The 22285-nt window shown below is 36.8% G+C and overlaps 1 protein-coding gene across 12 annotated transcripts in view; it reads right to left on the bottom strand.

Annotated features, from left to right (window-relative positions):
* The window catches only part of TENM2 (teneurin transmembrane protein 2), a 763074-nt gene that overhangs the window by 71716 nt on the left and 669073 nt on the right, over positions 1–22285 (bottom strand). For 9 of the 12 annotated variants that reach the window (XM_076350345.1, XM_076350344.1, XM_076350347.1 and 6 more), the window contains 3 exons: positions 20851–21045; positions 15213–15413; positions 13503–13715 (listed from right to left, as the gene is read on the bottom strand). In XM_076350345.1, coding sequence (XP_076206460.1) covers positions 13503–13715; positions 15213–15413; positions 20851–21045 — 609 coding nt within the window. The remainder of the gene's footprint in view (positions 1–13502; positions 13716–15212; positions 15414–20850; positions 21046–22285) is intronic. The other 3 variants (XM_076350348.1, XM_076350350.1, XM_076350352.1) reach the window with 1 other exon arrangement.

The raw sequence follows: 22285 nt of genomic DNA, 5'->3' as shown, positions 1-22285 counted from the left end.
GACATTTAAGCGCATTTTCCAGCATGCATACCTGCTTCTCATTCTGAATGAAACAGCTTACTAATTTTAAATATTTCCTAAGCTGGAATGACGTTACCTAATTCAAGTAAGGGATCAGTAGCAGTAGCCCTGTGAAACATTATCTTTAATAAACCTGTAATTTTTAGTCATAGGACCAAAAAAATAGAAGCAATGCTGTAAAGAACAGACATCTTCCTTTTCACTTCACTGTCATTTGTTCACATTTGAATGACACCTCTCCTCACATTTAATAACATCTTTATCTCAAGCAATAAAATACAAAAAAATAAAATAAATAATTAAGATCTAGGGGCATATTCTGCAAATAACTTTTAAGAAAGCTCCCATTTAATATCGATAGGAACATTCACCCTAAGAAATCAGATACATTATATACACCTTGCTAGAAATTTTTTAAAAATACAGTGTTTTATCTCAGAAACGCTGACAAAAATCCTTAGTACAGCAGAGGAAACTGTAACTATAAAGGTTGAATAAACAGATGCAGTTTTGAATGGAAGGCAAATATGTTAAAATACCTCAATTCTGCTGAATAAATATTTCCCTTTACAAAGCATCTCATACTTAAAACTTTCCATGCAGTAACACTTTTAAATTAGGTAATAAGGATTTTAGGAATTTCACGGTAACTAGAAATACAAATACTGGTGAAAGACGACAGACTTTACTTATTGAATTCCCTGTGTGTGGGAGATTGAAAGATTAAAAGGAATGGAGAAATCATCGCGTTTTAATAAGCGCTGCCTTCATTTTATTTTAACAACATTTCATGTGGTATGAAAATATAAACAATTTCAGGAGACACCAGTGTATCCACAAAGTTTGATATCTGAGTGATATCCCACACGTAAGTCAGTCTTTTGATAAAGGATATGAACTACTGTTTGAAATTAAGGGAGGGGGGCTGACCAATTTTCATTCACTTTTTTCTTCAGCATATAAGCAATCAAAATTGTTATAGAATATATAACAAAAGATTCCAATGAAAAAGCATAAAACTGATAACCTCTACAGGCCCCTCTGGATTTGAATGAAGGAGAGCTGCAACTGCAAGCTAATGCTTGGGCGTCAGTATAGATTTTTTCATTTCCCCTTCAGCCTTCCACCTACCTATGCGAGAGTAACACAGTACATACATTATTTAGGCTTCTGGTTCATAACCATCTCTGTAGAGGAATAATGCAGAAACAGTGAGTGCAGACCTGTTTACGCAAGCTTAACATTTTCTATAGTGTAACACTCACCTAGTATTTCCTTCAAGCAACTGTTGCCCTCTCAGCCTTCACAAACAAAGTGACCTTGACTCTAATAACCCCTTCTCTAAATATGGAAGGCTTTCTCCATTCTAAATCAATATTTCTGACTTATTTTGGAAAAAAAAAAAGGTTCAAACATTCACAGGACACAATGAAGATATATATGGATTGGCTTCATGATAAAGAATCAATTAATAACGATCCAAGGGAGGCAGTAACAAAAAGCAATTTTACCCCTAGTTTCCAAAGAAGCCAACAAACAAATGCATTAGATATAAAAATCTATGTCACTATACTTCCCCCCGCCCCCCTGCCCAATTCAACTATCTATTAACAATGCTGCATAGTGAGCAATGTCAACCTTCATTTCATATTCCTAACAAACTCCTATGCAGTGATTTTCTGTCTTAAGTCTAAAACATCTTTTCAATTTTTTTTGAAACCAGAAAAGGCAAATTGCCATTATTTTTCCTGTACTGTTATCAAATTACTCTGGGAAAAAAAAACATGTAAGGAGTAGAATTAATCAGAATCTGTTAACATTTTAACATATTCATATTGTGCTTTCACTTTTCAGCAGTAAATAATGATCTACGGCTTCCTGCTTTCAGTAATACTTTTCTTGTTCAAATGCAGGTGACGCTGCAATTTCAAAATAAAAGAAAATAGGGAAGAGGGAGAGAGAGACCCAACTTCCTTTTCTAGAACTGCTTAATTCTGGGCACGCTATCTTGCATTGTAAAACTATATGCTATAATGCTAATTCCTCTATTAATTTCAGAGAGAAGTGATCTGTAACCCAGCGCACACACATTTTGCCTTGCTTTATTAAATGGAAAGCAAAGAAGTCAGATCAGTTTATATTTAAAATGTGCTGAAAAGTTGATGGCACCTTGCTACATTAGGAACTGAGTTCTACTCTCTGGTATTCCCCATGGTTAAAACAAAAAGTCAGTTCTCTCATCTGTACTAATGTGTCTCTGGTTTTAGGAGAATCAGCATCTTCTGGGACATTTAGGGTTTTGTGCTTGTGCATGCTGAGTTTACAAAAATAACTTCAGTGCTATTTTTGAAGAACTCATTCCACAAGAAGCTCAGCAATCCCTTTTGATTCCTAACAATTGGAAAATCACAGTATTCGAAGCAGTACTACTTTTAAGATCAATGAATCACCATGTCCAAAGTAAACACGTTATTCCTAAACTGATTTTTTTTTTTTTTTGGTTAATTTCTTCTTTTGGATAATTGTCCTCCTAGTATCGTTTCTAGCCTAAAATCACAACCTAGTAATGTTTCTCACTACAAACTGATTTAGTTTTTAATTAAAAAGAATGGCTTTTAATCATGATTACAACATTATATTTATTTCTTAGATAACAAAGCTATTATCACTACTATTTCTCTTCAGAACAGGGACTGCATCTTGATTCACTGTGGTTCTTTAGCTCAGTTGTTCAATGCTCTGAAAAACTGACTATTTGGAGGCAAATTAAAACATATGTGGTCTAGATGCATTATGAATCTTACTCATTTGTCACACTCATGAATAACTTTACTCTTTCAACATCTACCTAAAAACAAATCTCATCTGCAATTTTATAATTAAATAGAATGAATACAGAAGAGAGTCATCTTTGTAGGGGGTTTCTGTAAAAATATACTAAAATGTTAAAAGTGTATGTACTTTTTACTTATATGAAAGATTAACTATCAGCTCATGTAGTTCAGTCTACCCTAACCACTCCAGAACATTTAAGAAGAAATAGTTAAACCTTTCCTTGCAGCTATTTTGTATGATATCTTATTTTGCAGCATTTTAAAAGCAGGCCACACTCTATTGATGCTGAGTTGATCAACCTGCTCCGCGCTGGACTGTTAAAAACTGTGAATAGAAACTAAAAATACAATGGGACTAGGAAAAAGCAATAAACCCTGACATGGATTGGCAGTTTGTCAAAATTACGGCTCCCTATTTACAGAATGCAGGAAACTCACAGCCTTTTAAAAGGCATTGAACAACAGAGGAAATACAAATGAGTTGGGTAGGACTTAGGTGCCATTATGTAAGCTGTGTTTGAGAGAATGCAGAAACTGTTTTACACTTGAACATCTGGGACTCACTGCGTGGCTCCCAATAACCAATGAGACAGCACAAGAACAGGCAATGAATCCCAGAGGTTAGACATCGGTCATGGGCCATAGAACTGGCAGATTACAGTAGGGCGGGAGTAAAAGTATCTTTTAAGTTTAATAGAATAAGAGGGAGAAAAGCTTTACACGGATAAGCAGGCAAACATGTCTCCTCTGCCTAAATTTTCACTAGGTATAATGTTATGATCCATGTCACACTGAAGTCTTTATGAAAGCAAAAGTTACTACTTTTCCATGAAAACCGCTTAACTGTTTAGGAGAGGTACTTATTTAGAGTGAAATATTCAAGTCAAGTGTGTAGCACCCAGTGCCAAGGGTCAGCTCTCAGATTTGAAAATCTTCAAGGAGACAGCCGGACCATGAATCCTTTCTGCTCTAATCCTGTTATTGAATGAAGAGAGAATGAGGATAAATACAGTAACCTTAATTTCTCATGTCCCACTTTTCCTTCAGCTTTTAGCTGAAGGAAAAAGTTCACTATGACTGTGAACTGCTGCTAGACTAATGAGACACCAGTATTGCTTTGTCCCTATCTGTCTCAGCATGGATGGGTTTTGAATACAACTGACAGAATGAGATGGACAGTTATATGTCAATCAATACTATATCGCTGAAAACACTACAGAAGTATGTCCTGGAAATTGCAGAAATCTAAACACTTAGTTCCAATTTTCACGGCAGCTATAAATCAGGTAATAATGACCCCAGTATTACTCCAACTATCTGCACTTTCAATATACAGAGATGAACATGGACCATAACCTCAGACCCGAACACCTTCAAGAACACTCAGGTTTGTATTTAGTTCTTACATTTCAGTTACATAAATGATGTTTGTAATTTCTTTGAGCAAACGAGATATACTACATTATATGATGATTTCTGTTGGACAGAAAACTTTGCTTCTTTTTACACATATAGAAAAACTATAATCTAAAATGAAATAGACTGAGGCTACCTGCAGGAATAATCTCCAGAAGCGAGGTTATCCTAATAAGCATTTCATAAGCAGGTCAGAATAGGAATGGAAAGAAAGAACAAGAGAAAAGAGTCGAATAACATAAATTCTGTAAAAAACTTTGTTCAATAAGAATGGCTCAAGATACCTCATAGATGGTACGCTGAACAAGTCCTCACATTCAATCCTTAAGATCTTTTAAAAAATTGTCTTAGTAAGGGCTTTTAGTGAAAGAAGGATGTATCAATATTCAACACCAGTGTGTATTTCATCCTCAGTGAGTAGTTACCGCACAAGAGAGAACTGACAGTTTAAAGAGAAAGCTTTCAATAGTTTCATTTTTTCCCCAAAGCCCTAAATAGATCACACAGCAAAATCCTGAACTGACACTTCAGAGATGCTACGGAGGCCATTTTTTCCTTTTTCTTTTTGACACTAATATTTTTAATACAACATTAAACTAAGAAAATATTAAGTAGAGAATTTCAAAAGCATCAAATATCTCAGGAAGACAAGCCTCTAACTTCTAATGCATCCTACTGTTAATTTGATATTGTGTAGGAATCGGAGACAAAATTGACAAGAAGCTGAAAAGGTAAAGCCTTGTGTCTGAATTGTTATTCCATCGAGTTTGCAGCAGTCAGGCGAACCACATTTGGCTTTATTTGCATCTTCAAGCATCTTCAAGCATGAAAGATTATGTGAAACTGATATTGAAGATACAAGAATTATACCTTGAGAATGTATAAGCAAGAATGCAAGTGATTAAGGAAAAGATCTTTAACAAGCAGGCCTCAAAAGGATGGGCAGACACTGTTCTCTTTTGTATTTGTTTCTTAGTAAGTATAAATATTATATATATGTATATACATATATATTTCTCAAGATCTGGTGCTACCTTTCTACCTCTATACAATCTATGTCACTGACCTCTCACAAGCATTCCTGTGTCTTTGTTGTTTTGTATCCGGCAACACCATGTAATTCACTCACTTGCTGAAGCTGTGCTTGACATCACAGGGTACAAAATAACACAGAAAACATTATCTGTGGAAGAAGAGAAGATTGCCTGACGCTGTGAATACTCCTATGAACAGCAAAATCAGCTTTGCCTTTTCAAAAGTTAGATCACCTGCCTGATTGATTGCCCTCCCCCTCTTTTTGTGGCCTTTTAAGAGTTCAAGAATTGGCCAGAAAATCAATATAACACATGTGGAAGCCCCTCCAAAAGGAGAAAAAAGAAATGTGATTTTAGTTTGGGAAACTATTCACCAGTATCTGCTGGGTGCATCTTGTACCAGACAAAATGCAGGAAGCTTTGCTGAAAACACACTCATTAAATTTTTTGGGCTAGAAAGGGAAGAAGTAAGGTCATGTTCTGCAAATATCCAATATACAGAGAAAGAAAAAAGCCGCTCAAGTGTTCCGACACTGCACTGTGACATATTTCAATCATTTACAGGAAGCCCTCAGCAAAGAATGCAAACAGGAAAGTTCTTTCTCATGAATAAGCTTGCCTTTTAGCAAAAAAGATCCCCAGCCGCCCCGTGTAAATTCTGCAGATGAAAAGGAATTCTGTTCCTAAATTCCCTGAAAGTCAAACCACTCTCACTGTATACAAATCTCTACATAGAATATTTCTTTCCAAATATATATAATCAGCTATCTTGCTCAGCTATGATAAAGTAAGAGGATACATATGGTAGTTCTGGATTCCTTAGCGCTACAGAAAGCGTTTAGAAAGTTTACTCATCCCTGATACAGAAAGTCGCGAAGTATATTTTAGTTACTGGGATAGGAATTTACAGTTATAAAACAGACACAAAAGTTAGCATGAGACTCAAAACAAGAGCTATTTAGACAGTGTCTAATCTGGGGACTTTACAGCCAAGAGATTTTATTCAGAAGTTTTGGAGGTGAAATAAAAGATGACACATTTACAAAACCAACAAAGCACCCCAATAGCAAATGCAGTTGGAAAAGACTGGCTTGGGGAAGAGCGGCTGGAAAGCTGCCCAGCGGAAAAGGACCTGGGGGTGCTGGTCGACAGCCGGCTGAACATGAGCCGGCAGTGTGCCCAGGCGGCCAAGAAGGCCAATGGCATCCTGGCCTGTATCAGAAATAGTGTGGCCAGCAGGAGCAGGGAAGTGATGGTGCCCCTGTACTCGGCACTGGTGAGGCCGCACCTCGAATACTGTGTTCAGTTTTGGGCCCCTCACTACAAGAAGGACGTTGAGGTGCTGGAGCGTGTCCAGAGAAGGGCAACGAGGCTGGTGAGGGGTCTGGGGAACAAGTCTGATGAGGAGCGGCTGAGGGAACTGGGGTTGTTTAGCCTGGAGAAAAGGAGGCTGAGGGGAGACCTCATCGCTCTCTACAACTCCCTGAAAGGAGGTTGTAGCGAGGTGGGGGTCGGTCTCTTCTCCCAAGTAACTAGTGACAGGACAAGAGGAAATGGCCTCTTGGTGGACTTGGCAGTATTAGGTTAATGGTTGGACTCGATGATCTTAAAGGTCCTTTCCAACCTAAATGATTCTATCATTCAATGATTCTAAGATAAAAAGAGCATTATCTTTCCAGGAAGAAATTTCTAATTGCTTATTTACTGGGAACTTGCATCTTTACTGAAGCATGGTGATGTTGGACTAGATGACCACTGGTCTAATTAACTAGTACATTTCCCTGGGTTTGGCTATAAAACGTAACATGATATAATATAACATACGTGACCAAAATGTCACTTTATAAGGAAAACTTCTACCTTATGAGTCTCTCTATGCTTGCATGATGGAAATTAAAATGTAAATTATGTGCAGAGAATGACAGAGATCGTTGAGAATCTCTCAGATTAATTCATGAGGTATCTGCTACTCTTCTGTTTTGCTGAAGAGATGCATGGTGAGGGAACCACCCCCTCTCACACTCCAAATGAAAGCTTGACACCACGTACCTTAAACACTGCGGCACAAATGTGCTTATCAAGAAACCTGCTACCAGGTGTAAAGACAATATTATACAGGTGATGAACCTGAATCTGCAGATACAGAAACAGCCAATGTCTCTAACATTTTTGGTCATGTCATCATATATATTACCAATGTATTTCTATATCATCAGTCATGAAAAGTGGTCATGACCCAAATATTCTATGCGTTTTTCAAATAAAATGAAAAAATGTGTTCCTCCCTCTACAGAGCATGCAATCTAAATTTCTATCACCATCATTAGAGATTTTTTTATGCCTTGATAGGTTATAAACTGTTACAGATTACTTTTAAGTTAGAAGTGCATTGGAGAAGTCTAATACATCTAGCTCCTTCTAAATTGCTCGTTGTCAGATACGATGGCTTTCCACTGTCTCCTCCCACACACTTTCCATCTCTCCTGAAAATTGCCTCATCTTTGAATCATTACCATTGTAATTACAACAAGAAAAATCAGTAGTAGAAGAAAAAAATCTTTGACACAAAAAGCATTATCATGGGACAAAAATATCCTGCTGTATCCAAAGATAACACAATGCTGCATTATTAATGTTTCTATCGATAATTGACTTCATGATAAGGTAAAAATCTAATTCTTTACACTTTATATGTGGTATTCCTTCCAGTCTACAATAAATATAAACATGTCTAAAAGCTGGAAAGGGCACAGTCATCCCAAAACACTCAAGGAAAAAAAATTTGTAGTAAACATTTTTTTAGTAAAAACAGAGGTGGAATACTGTCCATCTAGTGTTCAGCTGGGTGAGTCTTGGTGCTTCAAAGGGAGAGGATTTGAAGTATTTACCTACCGGGCGTAATATTTGCTCTTTGTTTGGATGCTTCAGAGTGGCTCAATATATACATTGACAACCCATTGTTCTGCAAATACAGAACACAGATTAGTCTCCTTGGGTGGAGAAATGATCAATTCTACTTCTAAGAGCGACATTAGATTCTTAAAGGGGATGACAGTACAAATCTTAATATAGGCCATTATAAAATAAGGTACTTAGAAAGAATGCTTCCTTTTAAGCTCATTTAAAATCAGACTGGAAGAGAGCTCATATAGTTCAATGATTTTCTAGTCAGCTTTCTGCCCCATGGCAGGATGAATTACCTCTTTGCTATTCCTGACAGATGTTTGTCTAAATTGTTAAAAGCTCCATTGATGAGGATTCCACAACTTCCTTAGACAATCTACTTCAGTTTTTCTTTTACTGGTACAAGGTATTTCCTAACACCTAACCCAAGTCTCCCATACTGTAACTTAAACATTTTATCTTAATCACCCTGGGCTCGGAGAGTCCTCTCTTTTTCCTGCGCATTTTTATGTATTGAAAATTTTACGTTATCTCCCACCACATAGGTGACAGGATCGTGCTGCTTTCAAATCTTTCTTCTTTATTCAAGGCCCTGAAAACATAGAAGATAAGGCATAGGGCTAATACAGATTTCCAAATCCATTATTTACCAAGGAACAGGTCCTACCATTTGACATTTCCAGTACAGAGGCCAAGGACCCAGTGGAGGAAGGGGAGTGGCAGATCCCCACCTCTGGGGTTAGATTCAGAAAGGCAGTACCAAGGCCAGGAAGCAGAGTCTGCAGAGATGCACACATCATCCCTGTTTGTGTTCTGCCTAGCAGGTAGATAGTTGGAGGTAGCTGGAGGTTCAGCTTCTATGGCTGTCAAAGGGGGTACAGCTCGTTTGCATTGAAAATAAAAAAAAAAAAAAAGGAACAAAGAAGGTAAGAATTGTCTTGATCATAATCTGCAGCAGAGTATCCGTTTTATCAAATAGCCTTTACTACAGTCTTTTGCCACTTTCTGCCTGAAAGCAGGATTGCTTAACCTACATCTAACATAGGACGCGAGCAGACAAGAGCAAGGCTTTGCGAATATGACAGGCTGCCACAAAGAAAACCTCATATATCGTCTTCTGGTGAGAGCTTACCTTGCAAGATACAATATGTTTGCAGGCTTTCAAATTTTACTCATAAATATTTAGGATTAAATCCTGGTTTCATTGGTCTCTCGGTGAGATTTTTTACCAATGACTTAATAATAGTCATATTTCATGCTGCAGGGATATGAATTACAGATAGAATTACGCTTTTAAAATTGTAGGTTTGACTGTTTCTTAAGTTCTCCATATATATCACACTGTCCTTAGCATACAATCCTGATAGTTTATATGAGAACACCATCCACAACAGTTTAAACCCAACAGTTTTAAACATCCAAATACTATTTTCAGTGAAAGTAACAGATCTGTTTTATAACAGCATGCTTTAACAACACTCACATGATTCAAGCAAAAGCCAAATCCTCCATCTTAAAATTCTGGCATGAAATTGCTTCAAGATTTAGCAACTGCTATATCTTAGTCTTTTGCTTTGTTATTAGTTTTCCAAGACTTTTTTCTTCATCTAGATTACCCACTATTATTTAGTTATAACTTCCTCCATAATTGCAATCAATGAATAGTAATCACTTAATAAACATATCCTGACAGGTCTATTTTTGCACTGGGAAAAGATTCATTTTCTTTATCATCAGTAAGCAATTTTTCTTCTCACCTGAAGTAGCAAAGTGAAATGTAGTGCCTGGTGTAGAGTTCTGCTCTGCTACGTACAGCATTTGAGCAAGACCAGACACCACCCCTTTCACTTTTATATTATTTGGATATAGATTTATCAAAATCTGTGTAACTCGGAATTTGCATTCACTGATTTTTATAAGTAATTCTATTGCTGCACATAGGTAAAAGCTGCTTTGCACAAACAGCTTGTTAACACTGAGCTAACAGTGGCATTCTGGGAGACTTTTCAGAGTGTTTTTCTTAAAATGCAAGTAACGCAGAGAGAAACTGCATTTTTGGTAATTTTTTTGAGCTTAGATACTCAACATCGAAATGCCAAAGAGTGTGCATTCTGTCAACTATCTATAAAGGCCTAATTTGATATTAAATGGAATAAAATAACCTGAATGAACTTGGATACCTGCAGGTTGCTATAACGATTTCTTTTCCACTGCCATGTGAATATAGCACATGAAACTGGTAAAGAAACACAGACAAAAGAAAATGTATTTTGGCTTGTGTATAGAAACCTGTTTTTTCTCCTCACAGATTAGATCAATTTGTTCTAAGGGGGCTTGGCCTAAGGTCACTGGAATCAAAGCAAGTTTTTCTACGGACTTCAAGAGATTTCAGACTAGGTGTAGCAATAAATGGAAATAAACTCTCCCACGAGATTCACATTTTTCTGCTTGAAGCCCATACGGAGAAATTCTCAAATGTCTTGTGAGGTAAGTCTGGACATTCATTGCTCCTGAAGACCTAATGTGGGTATTCAAAAATCCAAACTATGTACCGGGAAGGGACAGATTCAACCTCTGCTTATATACTATTTTACTCTGGTCTGGCCTGGCTTTGCCTTAGGACAAACAGACTGTGCAGTTTGCCAGGTACCTTCCAAACAGGACTAAAACAATGGCTTTGGATTAAAAAAATAAAATATTTTTTTAAAAAATTCAAAAATCAAGGTTTGAATACATCAGATTTACATTCCTGAATATTATCGTTTTAGGTGGACACTCCTCAGTGAGTAGTTCTGACATTAAATGGTCTGTCAACCTTTCAGTTGAAAGCTAAACCATAAAGGGAGTAGTCTAAATTAAAATGAGTTTCCGTAAAATTTAAGTACACTTTAGTTCTTCACACTCATGTTTAAAACATCTTGAGCAACTCATCCTTGTTCCAAAGTACCAATTCACTCTAAGGACAAATTTTCCAGTGATAACTTGTAGCATTTTTTGTACAAATACTGACAAAAATTGGTTTTACCACCCTTATCCTCCAAATTCTCTCTCTGTTTCAGCCCCATGTAACACGAACCAGTAGGATCAAGCTGAGCTGTCCCTCTGAACTGAATTCCATTTCTAGCATCATGCGTTGTGATTTTGTAAATGGCCTCACAATCAGACCTCACGATATGAGCATATGAAAATTCTTACTAATACAGGCCTGCCACAAGAATATATATCTGTCTACATGCAACAGGCAACTTATGACTGCATAAATTTAAATGTAATATAACTAGAAGGGCAAACTTAAATTTTTTGCCCCAGTCTCATTTTTGCCGCAGGCAGACTCACATTAAGTTTCAAGGAAATCTTTCTAATACATACCAAACAAAAAAAGCTTATGCATATTTTAATCACTTCAGCAGTATCACCCTTTCCCTGAAAAGAAGAATTTATTATATACCTCAGTAATAGGGAAAATATTTCTTTCACAGCTCTGAAAATTAGACTAAAAACTCACTTCAGAGTTCACTAGTTCAGCTTGTAACTTTCAGAATTCTTTTAAGATCTCAGTACAAGGCATCTTTTTGTGTGCACAGTAATGAAGACTTTAAGTACACTAGTTACCTCTAAACACAGGCGTATTACTAAAAGATTATAAAGCAAAACAAATTTTGCGCAAAGCAGCAACTTTTAAAATAAGCAATTATTACACAATTTAATGCAAAAAAAAATATACTAGGCATTTTGTAAAGGCCTGGGAAGTACTTAATATGAAAACAAAATGCCTGGATTAATCTAGCAAAGATATGTTGATATGATGGAAGTCAGAAAGCAATTGTGAAAAAACACTCTGCATCTATGCTGGTGACAAAGTGTTCAGTCATAAAAGCTTTGATTTAAATCATATTAGCATAGTGTGGGGGAAGCATGCAGCACCACAACATCAAAGGATATGCCCCAAAAATATGTTGGGTTTTTGTTTTTTTCCTCCAATAATAGTATACTTTCAGTTCCCAACTCATGTGTGTATCGGAAATGGTTTGTATATCCAGGGAGAAATCAGAGGGGAATGAAAAAGAAAAACAGCTTGAGGGATGCAAGAATCTCACCATACTTTTAAGTAAAGAAATAACAATTCACTTGTAATAGGACTGTCCCATTAGGGTCCCTGATTGCCATGAAAATCTCAATTGACCTACTCCTTTTCTTTGTTAAATTTACCACTTTAAGATCATTAAACCAATATGACCTTGGATTTGGACTCACTAGGTTTCTTTTAAGGTATGTTTAAGGTTCTTTAGAGGACCTCACAGTCCACCAAAAATTCTCTGGAGAAAAATACACTCGCCTGAGTCTCACATTGCCTCAGCAGTTGGATACTCTTATTCCAGATAATTTTGCTCAGACTTCTCAGAAGAGACGTGATCACTCAGAATTTCCCATTTTTGGTTACAGCATAGGTAAAATAACAATTTTTTCCTTTGTTTTCAGTAACTTTACAAAATAATCCAAATATACTACCTGACTGCTTGTAGAGACAAAATAAAGAACTTCATTTAGGAACAATTAATTCCCCTTCAGAATAAATTTTCAAGCACGGTAATTGAGAGGGTAGAACAACATTGCTTTGTGTAAGTATAACCTTTTTGAACTTCCCAGGCTGACACATCACAGCTGAGATGCAATCGTGTTAGTCACGGCACTCTGCGTGATGCCAATGCTGTACTGAGCAGCACGCTATTAGGAAAGGGTACAGCAGCATGCTGCACTACCGACAGGGCCCTCCCATGCTGGGATTGCCTATATGCAAACACCATGCCCACTGTCACAGCACAGCACAGGAGAATGCTAGGGAGCTATTTCTGTAACGCCAGGAACACTTATCCCTCCGCAACTTGACCCCTGCTCTGTGCGGTGATGGTGCTGATGTGTTTCAGATGTGATGTAGGATAGCAGGAGGGCACTGATGCATCAGACCAGGAAATTAAAAAAGATGCCATTCACACAAAGGAATGTTTAGTTAAGTTTGAAAATCTTGGCTCAGATGATACCGTGATGGACCATTTGTTACATCTTTACTTACTAATGTTAATTTGCTGTGGAATTTGTTGTTGGGTTTTTTTTTCCTCTACAAATCAGTTTGTTAGTGATTTTAAATGATTCCAAGAGCTCATCTGCATTTCACCCAACACATTTTGAGTCAGACATAATATTTGAAAGCACTAGGGTCCTTAAAGGAACAGCCTATTACAATACACAACAATAACTATGTTTCTACGATTTATGAAAAGAAAGCAATATGTGCCTGTTTCGGTGCCTGTCGTTTGCCTACCAATGGTGCAGTGCTCCCCATTCCAGCCCTCTCTGCATTCACATTTCCCATCTTTACAAGTTCCGTGCTCCGTGCAACGGGGATGACACACACGCTGGTCACACGCCACTCCTGTCCACCCTTCTTCACAGCGACATGCTCCGCCAATGCACACCCCGTGAGTGCCACAGTCTACAGAGCACACTTCTAGGAGAAGAAAAGAATACAGATTATAGCTAGCTTATGTCAGTGGCAATGGGGCAGAAGCAGCAACCTCGCCATGAAGGGAAAAGTGAGTAGAACAGGTATGCTTTTGCTGAAAACTGTATGCTGTCAAAAGCTGGCCTGTTCACACTCAGATCAGAACCAGCATTTAACTTTTGCTTAAAAACAAACTAAATTACATTAAAAAGTCGTTTAAAAAAATCTGCTAACGTATGCCGGACAAACTGCTGTGGAGCTGCGTTCTCTATTCAGATACACACAAGCTTCAGAGGTGGCCTGTCAGCAGCGCAGAAGGGGAGCACGTAGCTCTGTTTTACTCAAACCTGGACCTCTGGTGATTTTGATACAGACATTGATTTGCTAAGAATGAGACTGAAACTCATCTAAAACTCATTCAGCAGAGAATGGTGACAATTCAGGGTCACTTAGACTCTAGGAGTGATGGGTAAAAGACACTTTCAAGGGAGACCTTTTGGAATCCTATTCTGACCTAACACATTTGGTTATCTGGTGTCTTAGTCCGAAAATTCTTCTACTGCTCTCTGCCAGCTGAAGTTGTAGGAAAGCAAACAGAGGGGTCTTTTGCCTCATGCATCATCAAAGAAATTGACAGTGAAACTCATTCACGAATTTTTCTGGCTGCTGATGTGTGAAGCGGAAAAAACACATCTTGATACTCATTTCACTGGTGGGGTATTCTAAGTCATTAATCTCAAGAAATAACTGAATATGTCTGAAAACTGGGAATATTATTTTGAGAGACTTGCTTATGGCCTACAGCTGTCTTAAGGTTCAACTTACAACATATATGCAAAATTCCCAGTATTTTTTCCCCACAAATAGAACATTCGCTGTCTTGTCAAAACTGTTTTTTTCTCTTTAGCTCCTTCTGTTAGAATAATCAAGTTTTACAACTGTAGCTTTGGAGAGGATGAAATTTTTTAGCCTACACTTTTGCGCCTGCTTTTTAGTGTTCTTGCTCTAAAACTATTTTTTTAAATATTCCATGTATGACTGAAAAGGGAAAAATACCCTTTATTTGAAAAGAGATTTTTCTCTTGGAGTAGCATTTCGATATGCAGTAAGGCAAACCCCAGAAACATACTTAATTGTAGTGTTTTCCATTCCCCAAATGCCATAAGCGTATTTATAAATTATGGAAGTTTTCATTTATAGTTGGGAAACAGATGTGAAGCACTTAAGTAACTTTTTCAGTCCAAACGAGGGTCAGGTATTAGAATGAAATACAAACTCCTAACCTGCATCACCCTCGCCCCCAGCTGACAGCCCCAAATTAAGAATGTCACAAAAAATAGTATCTAAGATAGATACACGTTTCTTCCCAACATAGCTAAACGGGACCAAACGTGTTCCAAAGACAATTTTCTAAATTATTTGCATTTCAAACTTGCCATAGATATTAACATTTTAACAAAATAAGAACATCATTGCAAAATCAGGAAAAAATCTTTTTCTTACCAACGGAGCAGTCAGGACCCATCCAGTTGGGATCACAGCTACAGAGACCTGTGTCAGACAGGTAGGTACCGTGCCCACTACACTGGTCTGGACACTGGGCTCTGGGAAGCTCACAATTTATTCCACCCCAACCTGGGCTGCAGAGACATTCTCCATTCACACAGACCCCGTGGTTGGAGCACGTCGGATCTAAGCAATCAACTGCAGAAGAAAACAAAAACAACGTAGAGAAAGGTCAGTTCACAGAATAGGATCTTTGGAAAACATGTAGATGCGTGCTCTGAAAAGTTTGTATCACTGTGATAAATAAAGCAAATTGATGTAGTTCTTCAAGTCATATTAACACCTGGTCTGAGAATGGGAAAGTGCGATGTAATTTGTGTTTTACATTAGCTCCAAATAAAACAGGGTGTGACTGAACAATGAAAGCTTACTGCAGGAACGCTGTAGTGAAGAGGCACGAAGACTTAAAAATAACACTTAAATATATATACTAAGAGTTCCGCACATAAGCCTTCACCTGGGGACATTTCTTCTGAAATACATTGAAGTTCCAATGAATCATGTACTGTATTTAAACAACAAAATAAAAAAATAACTGAATAAATTGCACTTTTTAAAGGATATTTTTCTTTGGAGTATATTCATCAATACCGCTATTATTACTATAGAAATGCTAGAGCATTGTGAGACTAACATTATGATATCCACTTTAAGTACCTAGAAGTCAAAATATCAGTGGCTTTCAGCTTCATTTAGACTCCTAAATTATTCAGGCACTTCTGAATATTTGATTCGTGGTCTATTAGTAGCTGAGCTGTGAAATCGAGAGTCCTAGTTACTTCAACCCATATTCTAACCAGCAGATAATTCCTCTTAAAGAAATAAAGAAAAACAGATATAGATATGGATTTCATCTTTTCTCAACCCAGAAATAACAGAATAAGAAAGTGAAAATAGTTATGATGGAAAATCATCCAATGAAATTTCAGTTGCTATTTCAATCTTGATAAATAAAGGAATGTTATGAGCTGTCTTTCAAATAAACTCTATCAGTAACATTATGGTTTTCCAAATTTTTATCTTATATCATGAATTTGTAGAAGTATACTATGCTCTATCACAAATACCAACATAGAGGCTTTACCAACTGCCTTTTGCTGTGGAATTGAGGGCCAAGGTCAAATTCATGTCCTAAATAAAATGAATTCATCTCATGACTGGTATATATTAGCTCACAACAGCAGGACCAAGAATGATTGGCATTCTCTCTTGCAGCTCCAGGAAGATCTGAGTTTATAATGAAAGTGATTTATCTCATCTTTTCCAAATTGATCCTTCTAAATTAAGGCAGAGACATTTTCACTCTACCTTATGTGAACAATGCTTGATCTTTCAAATCTCAACTTTTCTATAAACATAAAGTCTTGTCAAATTATTTTATGTAGTTGCAGAACATTTAAAGTAAGTATATAGATTAGATACGACACATAGGATTGAGGCAGGCACATTTAGAGATGCAATAATATGAGTTATCATAATAGTTTTTATTTTAATTCAGATTACAGTAGCACGGGAATAAATTACTATAAGATTTCTTATAAGATTTTCATTTTAATGACGACACTGGCTATAGTTTTTTTCTTTTTAAGATTTAATGCTTAGTTAATTGGACATGAAAATATTATAATGCAATTTCGTATTTATAGGTAAACCAAGATTGTTTTGTGGTTCAGCTCAGATAAGATTTGATAAATTCATAATTTGTTTTAAAATTATCCAGAATGCTCGATTAGAAACTGTCCAAAGTTTAGAATATGTCTTTCATACCATTTCTGTTGAACCCAATAGACACAGAGCTGTGATAAAACAATCTGATTGAATAAAGAAATAAAGAACACAAAGATTTAATGGTCAATTTACTTTTAGGATTAAGGTTACATTTTTCCCCTAAATTTAGTCTATTCTATTTTTTTTTTTAGATGATGATATTTTAATGGAAAATTTAAAAGGGTAATTTGTGTATAACACTGCATGTGGCAGGACAGCTAACTTTAGGAGATATTGATGAGTCCTAATGGACTCTCCATGTCAGAAATGCATCATCTTCCTTCTCAAATGAAAGTACTAATGAAAGCAATGTGGAGTATATGAAAAACACCACCTTCTGCTACATAAATTAACTGTCTTTCCTCTATCCTGAATTACAGTATTCATGCAGCTGAGACTTATTTCCACAGAATAAGCTTATCAATACCCCTAAGCCTCCAATCTCCCTTGTTTTATGGAATAACACGCTAACCACCTTTGTTCTGGACAATTATACTTCATAGCTGTTTTGTTCTATCATATGGGTAAGTAATAGCTTTCAAAGTTTAAATTGAAGGGATTTTTTGCTTTGAACTCAAATCTTGTTCTATTTTAATACGTGATTTTAGAGTTATCATCTTGGGCCAGATCCTCAGCTGCTAAAATTAGCATAACATGATTACCTGCAGTAGAACTACACTGACTTATGCTGCAAAGGTTCTGGCCCCGAGTCTTTAGAAGGGTTTACAATGGTATTTAATAAGGATTTATAAATGGAGGTTCTTTGGTGTTTAAACAAAGGAGAACGCGCCTTAGCATGTAAGTACGTTAGACTTAGAACTCATAGCCCCTTGGCAGCTCGGATCATTAGAGCTCATTTAGTATTGGGCCCTCTGTAGATTTGACAAAAAAGGTACTGAAAACAATTTATATCCCGAAGGACAAAAAAGGAGGTCAAGGAGTTTTCTCAACAATATGTACCATGAAACCCCCAAAGAGCCATGAATTAGACTTACAAAGTTAAATGTCATTGAAAAATGACTCGACTGTGAAACTGACAAGAAACCCACCCCTAACTTAACCCAGCCGGGCAATTTCACTTGTCTCCCCCTAAGCCAGATTGAACGAAACCTGACAAATATGCCACTTCATCTTGTGTGCAAATTTGTTAATAGAACAACAGTGTTTATGCTGCAAAAACTGTGCATCACAAATATTGATTTTGGTGCCACTTTCATTTCACGTAAATTGTTTGAACAATATGACCATGATGAAAATCAGAAATAAAAAGCTAACGGGAAGAAAAAAATGCTGACCCACTTGCTCTAATTCAATATCCTAGTTGGAAAATGGCGAATGAATCAACCTTCGCCATTCCTTTTGGAAGCTTAAATCAATAGAGGAAATTTCATATATTATATATAAATACAGATATATTTATTTGTATCGTTCTACCATTAGAATGGTAGAATTTAAAGTTTTTGCATGAATTAGAATAAGATCAGATGATTACCTGCAACTGGAGAGACACCACTTCATATTATACCCTTTTTCCTGTAGCTCTTGAATTAATGTGAGAAATATGTACAGAAGAAATGGAATTTTAGAATAGAAACATGATGGCTGTTTTTTATTTATTTGTAAATTAATTTATTGACTTATTTATGTATGTAAAAGGTTATTTTAACCTTTCTTGTCATGTTATTGGCCCCTTCCAAGTCTGCAGTCAATACCCCCTGCCTTTGTAATCCATTTATCTTTTTAAGAAAAAACTTATCCTTTCAAGCACACTGTTGATTAAATAATGTATGTCCTTTCACCTCACATAGTAATTCACCTCCCAAAAAACTTTGTTGACTGACAATGTTTTGTAGCGTTTCCAACTTTGAATGGTGTTAACAACACCTTTGCAAGAAGATATGCACTAGCCTGTTCTATAAACTTCTCTGGAGTTGGTGATGTGTTTGTTTCACCCATTTCAAACATTCACCTTAGGATAAGCTGAATTAAGCACTACAAGAGCCTATTTCTCTTATAGGAGTTATAGGGGATTCAAGATGTCTACCTCAGATATACCACAGCCATTCAGACAACTGAAAGTGGAGAGAGAATTACATGTAAGTAGCTGGAAATTACAATCAAGATGAGGGAGGAACTGCTTACAAGGTAAAATTTACAGAATCAAATGAAAGAAAGATAATTTTAGGCCATCCACCATAGTCTCTCTAATAATACGAGCATTTATGTGACAACGCAAAACATGATGAAATTTATATAACTTAATTAGACTAAGGAAACAATTGCAGTTAGTACCGGAAAGAGAGCTTCTGCATTCCCGGGGAATAGACTGGATGTTGTAGAGCATGCTAAAGACAGTCTTTTCCTTTTTTTCTTTCAATGAGAATGCTAGCTATAGCAAGGCATTTCAGAGAATTTTTGAGTATTTCCTATAATCACACACACAGGGTGAACTGAGAACCATCAATTCTAGCAGACAAAAAGGACGTTACAGAATTTTCTGGATATAGCTGAAAACGTAACCCATTAAAAACAATGGAAAAACTCTACTGACTTCAACTGAGGTCTGGATTAGAGCTTGTGAAGCTTTTCTGGAAGGAGATGACAGGAATGAACTGAACAAACAGTTTCAGTGTTGCCAGTCCCCCTAGTGAGGATCCTTGCTTTTTTTTGCTTTTAGCAAAATAAGTTCACTCAGACTAATGCAAGTTCATGTCCTAAAGGCGACGACTGCAGTCCACGCCCAAAGAATAAAGCCCTTAGTGGTTCAGGTCCCTGCAGTTCTCTTCCCTTTGTTTTCTGATAGGAGAAACAGCTGTTTACTGTTGGGTACGATAAAAATCGATACACGTGGTGGACAGCTCTGCATCCCACTCAGAATAGTCCATAGAGACTCTTTAGTCCTAGTCATAAAACCATGCAGCTCCAGTCCTAGCACTTTAGTCCTCAAACTGCTCTTCCTTTTGGAGGATTAATAAGCTCTGGAATGTCATCATAAAGTAGCTTGAACTATTACTGCTCTGAGGATGTGCTGAACTGTCTATTTAGCACTTGTCTGGGGAGTTAAATTCGCTTTTAAAACCATACTATAATGTATTTTAAGAAGAAAAGCAGTCCAATTTATGTTGTGCATTCTGACAGAAAACACTGAATAAAACCAATATCGAGCTTAATCTATGACCACATTTTGCATGGGTTATTTTGTTAAATTTGCTCATTCTACGTACACAAGGAATCGGACACTTTCAACTTGAAGAGCTTTTCTGCATTTAAAGGACAGTTATCATTTGTGTGTGCCATCTACCTTTCTTTAATCCCATATGATTACAGCTAACAGGGGTAATTTGCCCTACGTGAAGTCTGTAAGTAACACGGATACCTAAGTCTTTCAAATTTGTTTCATCAACTTCTGTCTTAATAGTGACTGATATGTTTGCTTTGTGTGGAGCTGCAGCTATACAATTTTGTCTACCGCTGCTCCTTTTTCCTCTGTGTTTCACATCTAAATTGTTCAATAAATATAATCCATAAGAAAAGATTTATCTTCACTCTTCAACAATGGAATTATTCGGGTTTACTTGCGGGAGACATTCTTAATACTGCAAAACAATGCATACAGAAGGCCAGAAGTTTTGTCTGAACTTTGATAGATCAGTAAAATTGTGATGGACTACATTTTTCACCCCTCTCTTACAATAATCTGCTACAGTAGTTTTACATTTAAATTTTTATTCTGTTCTTTCCTTTTTTTCTACCCATTAAATAACTCCAAACCCCAGAAAACAAACTGACAACATAGAAAATGTCCTACCTTCTTCACAGTTTTCTCCTTTATAGCCAACAGAACAGACACAGTTCCCTTCGATGCAGGAACCATGACCTCCACATGAGGGATCAATACACTGGCTGACGGGTACATCACATTCTGGACCTTTCCAGCCACTGTAGCATAAGCAGGTGCCTTTAGAGTATTGACCATTGCCACTGCACAGAACCGGGCAGGCAGCTGGAAAATTGAACCAAAGAAAAACAGCATACAGGGTCATACATGTATTCATGTAAAAGTGCACCAAAAATCCACTACCAAATACTTATAGATATATTCAAATATGTTAATTTAGTGGGGGAAAACATCTAAGATAATTCGTAGTAGTTCAGTTCTTCATTTCCCAAAGAAATCATCTGATTACTACTTAATAAAGCACACGTGTTGGGCATTCTGAGAATACAACTGCTATTCTTTATAGACTATTGATGATGTTTGGGATAACTAATGAGGTAATGTGAACAGATTTGAGTCTGAAATTACTCGGCTTTGTTCCACTAGGTAACATCCAATTTTCACAGATAGCAGAACACAAAACATTCAGTCCCCAGAACATTTTATTATATAGCATCTTTCTTCTTCCATAGCACTTTTACAATGTAATGTCCCAAAAACTTTTTAGACCCTTTGTCTTGGTTTTTTCAGTGTAAGAATCTTGAACACAGGAATAACACAACATCTACAACAAATGCACCTTGCCACCAACATCCCTTCTGAACCTTGTTTTCCCAAACCTCAGAGTGACTGCTTTTACCCTGTGTGTATTGGCAAGAAAACACCATCAACCCTTATCCCTCCCTCTTGTATTATTAAGGGGGTAAGACACATTCTGAGCAAATATTCATTTATGCAAATGAAGTGAAGCCTATGAATAATAAAGGTAGTCAGCAGGTCTTGGATGCCAGGAATCAGATGTTGTCCATATGCAGAGCAATGGAAAGAAACAAGTGGTTTATTAAAAGCCAGTTGCACATAAATGTTACTCTAAGGCATATTCACACTCCTATATGCCCACGTCTCCCATGTGCACATGGCAGTCTGCGAACTTGCACGCCTGCCAAAGACTGAATGTGTGGTCACTAGCCAGAGAAATGGAAAAAATAACAGAGGAATAACAGAAAATGGGAGTAATGAAGTGAATCTTTGAGAAAAGGTACGCTTTTGTGCTCTTCTCTGATGCAGTTTGATAAAGACAGAAAAGTATTTCCTTGTCTTTTCACCCTTCAAAGTAATTAGAAACTTACAGCTAGTTTTACAGTGCCAAAAAAAATACTCACAAGCTACTATTAATCATTAAAAGGTCCTAATGTCTTCCTGCTTCTATTATCCCTTTAACCTGAATGATCAAGAAGAACCCAAGTAATTGATTTCCTACAAAGAAATGTGTAATTGTCCAGTTACACAACTTCTCCACTGTTCA

The sequence above is a fragment of the Aptenodytes patagonicus genome, chromosome 12 (genome assembly GCF_965638725.1).
Source record: "Aptenodytes patagonicus chromosome 12, bAptPat1.pri.cur, whole genome shotgun sequence".
NCBI classification, from domain to species: Eukaryota; Metazoa; Chordata; class Aves; order Sphenisciformes; family Spheniscidae; genus Aptenodytes; species Aptenodytes patagonicus.
Note: the sequence above shows the minus strand (reverse complement) of the source record. Positions and strands in the feature narration are given on the sequence as shown.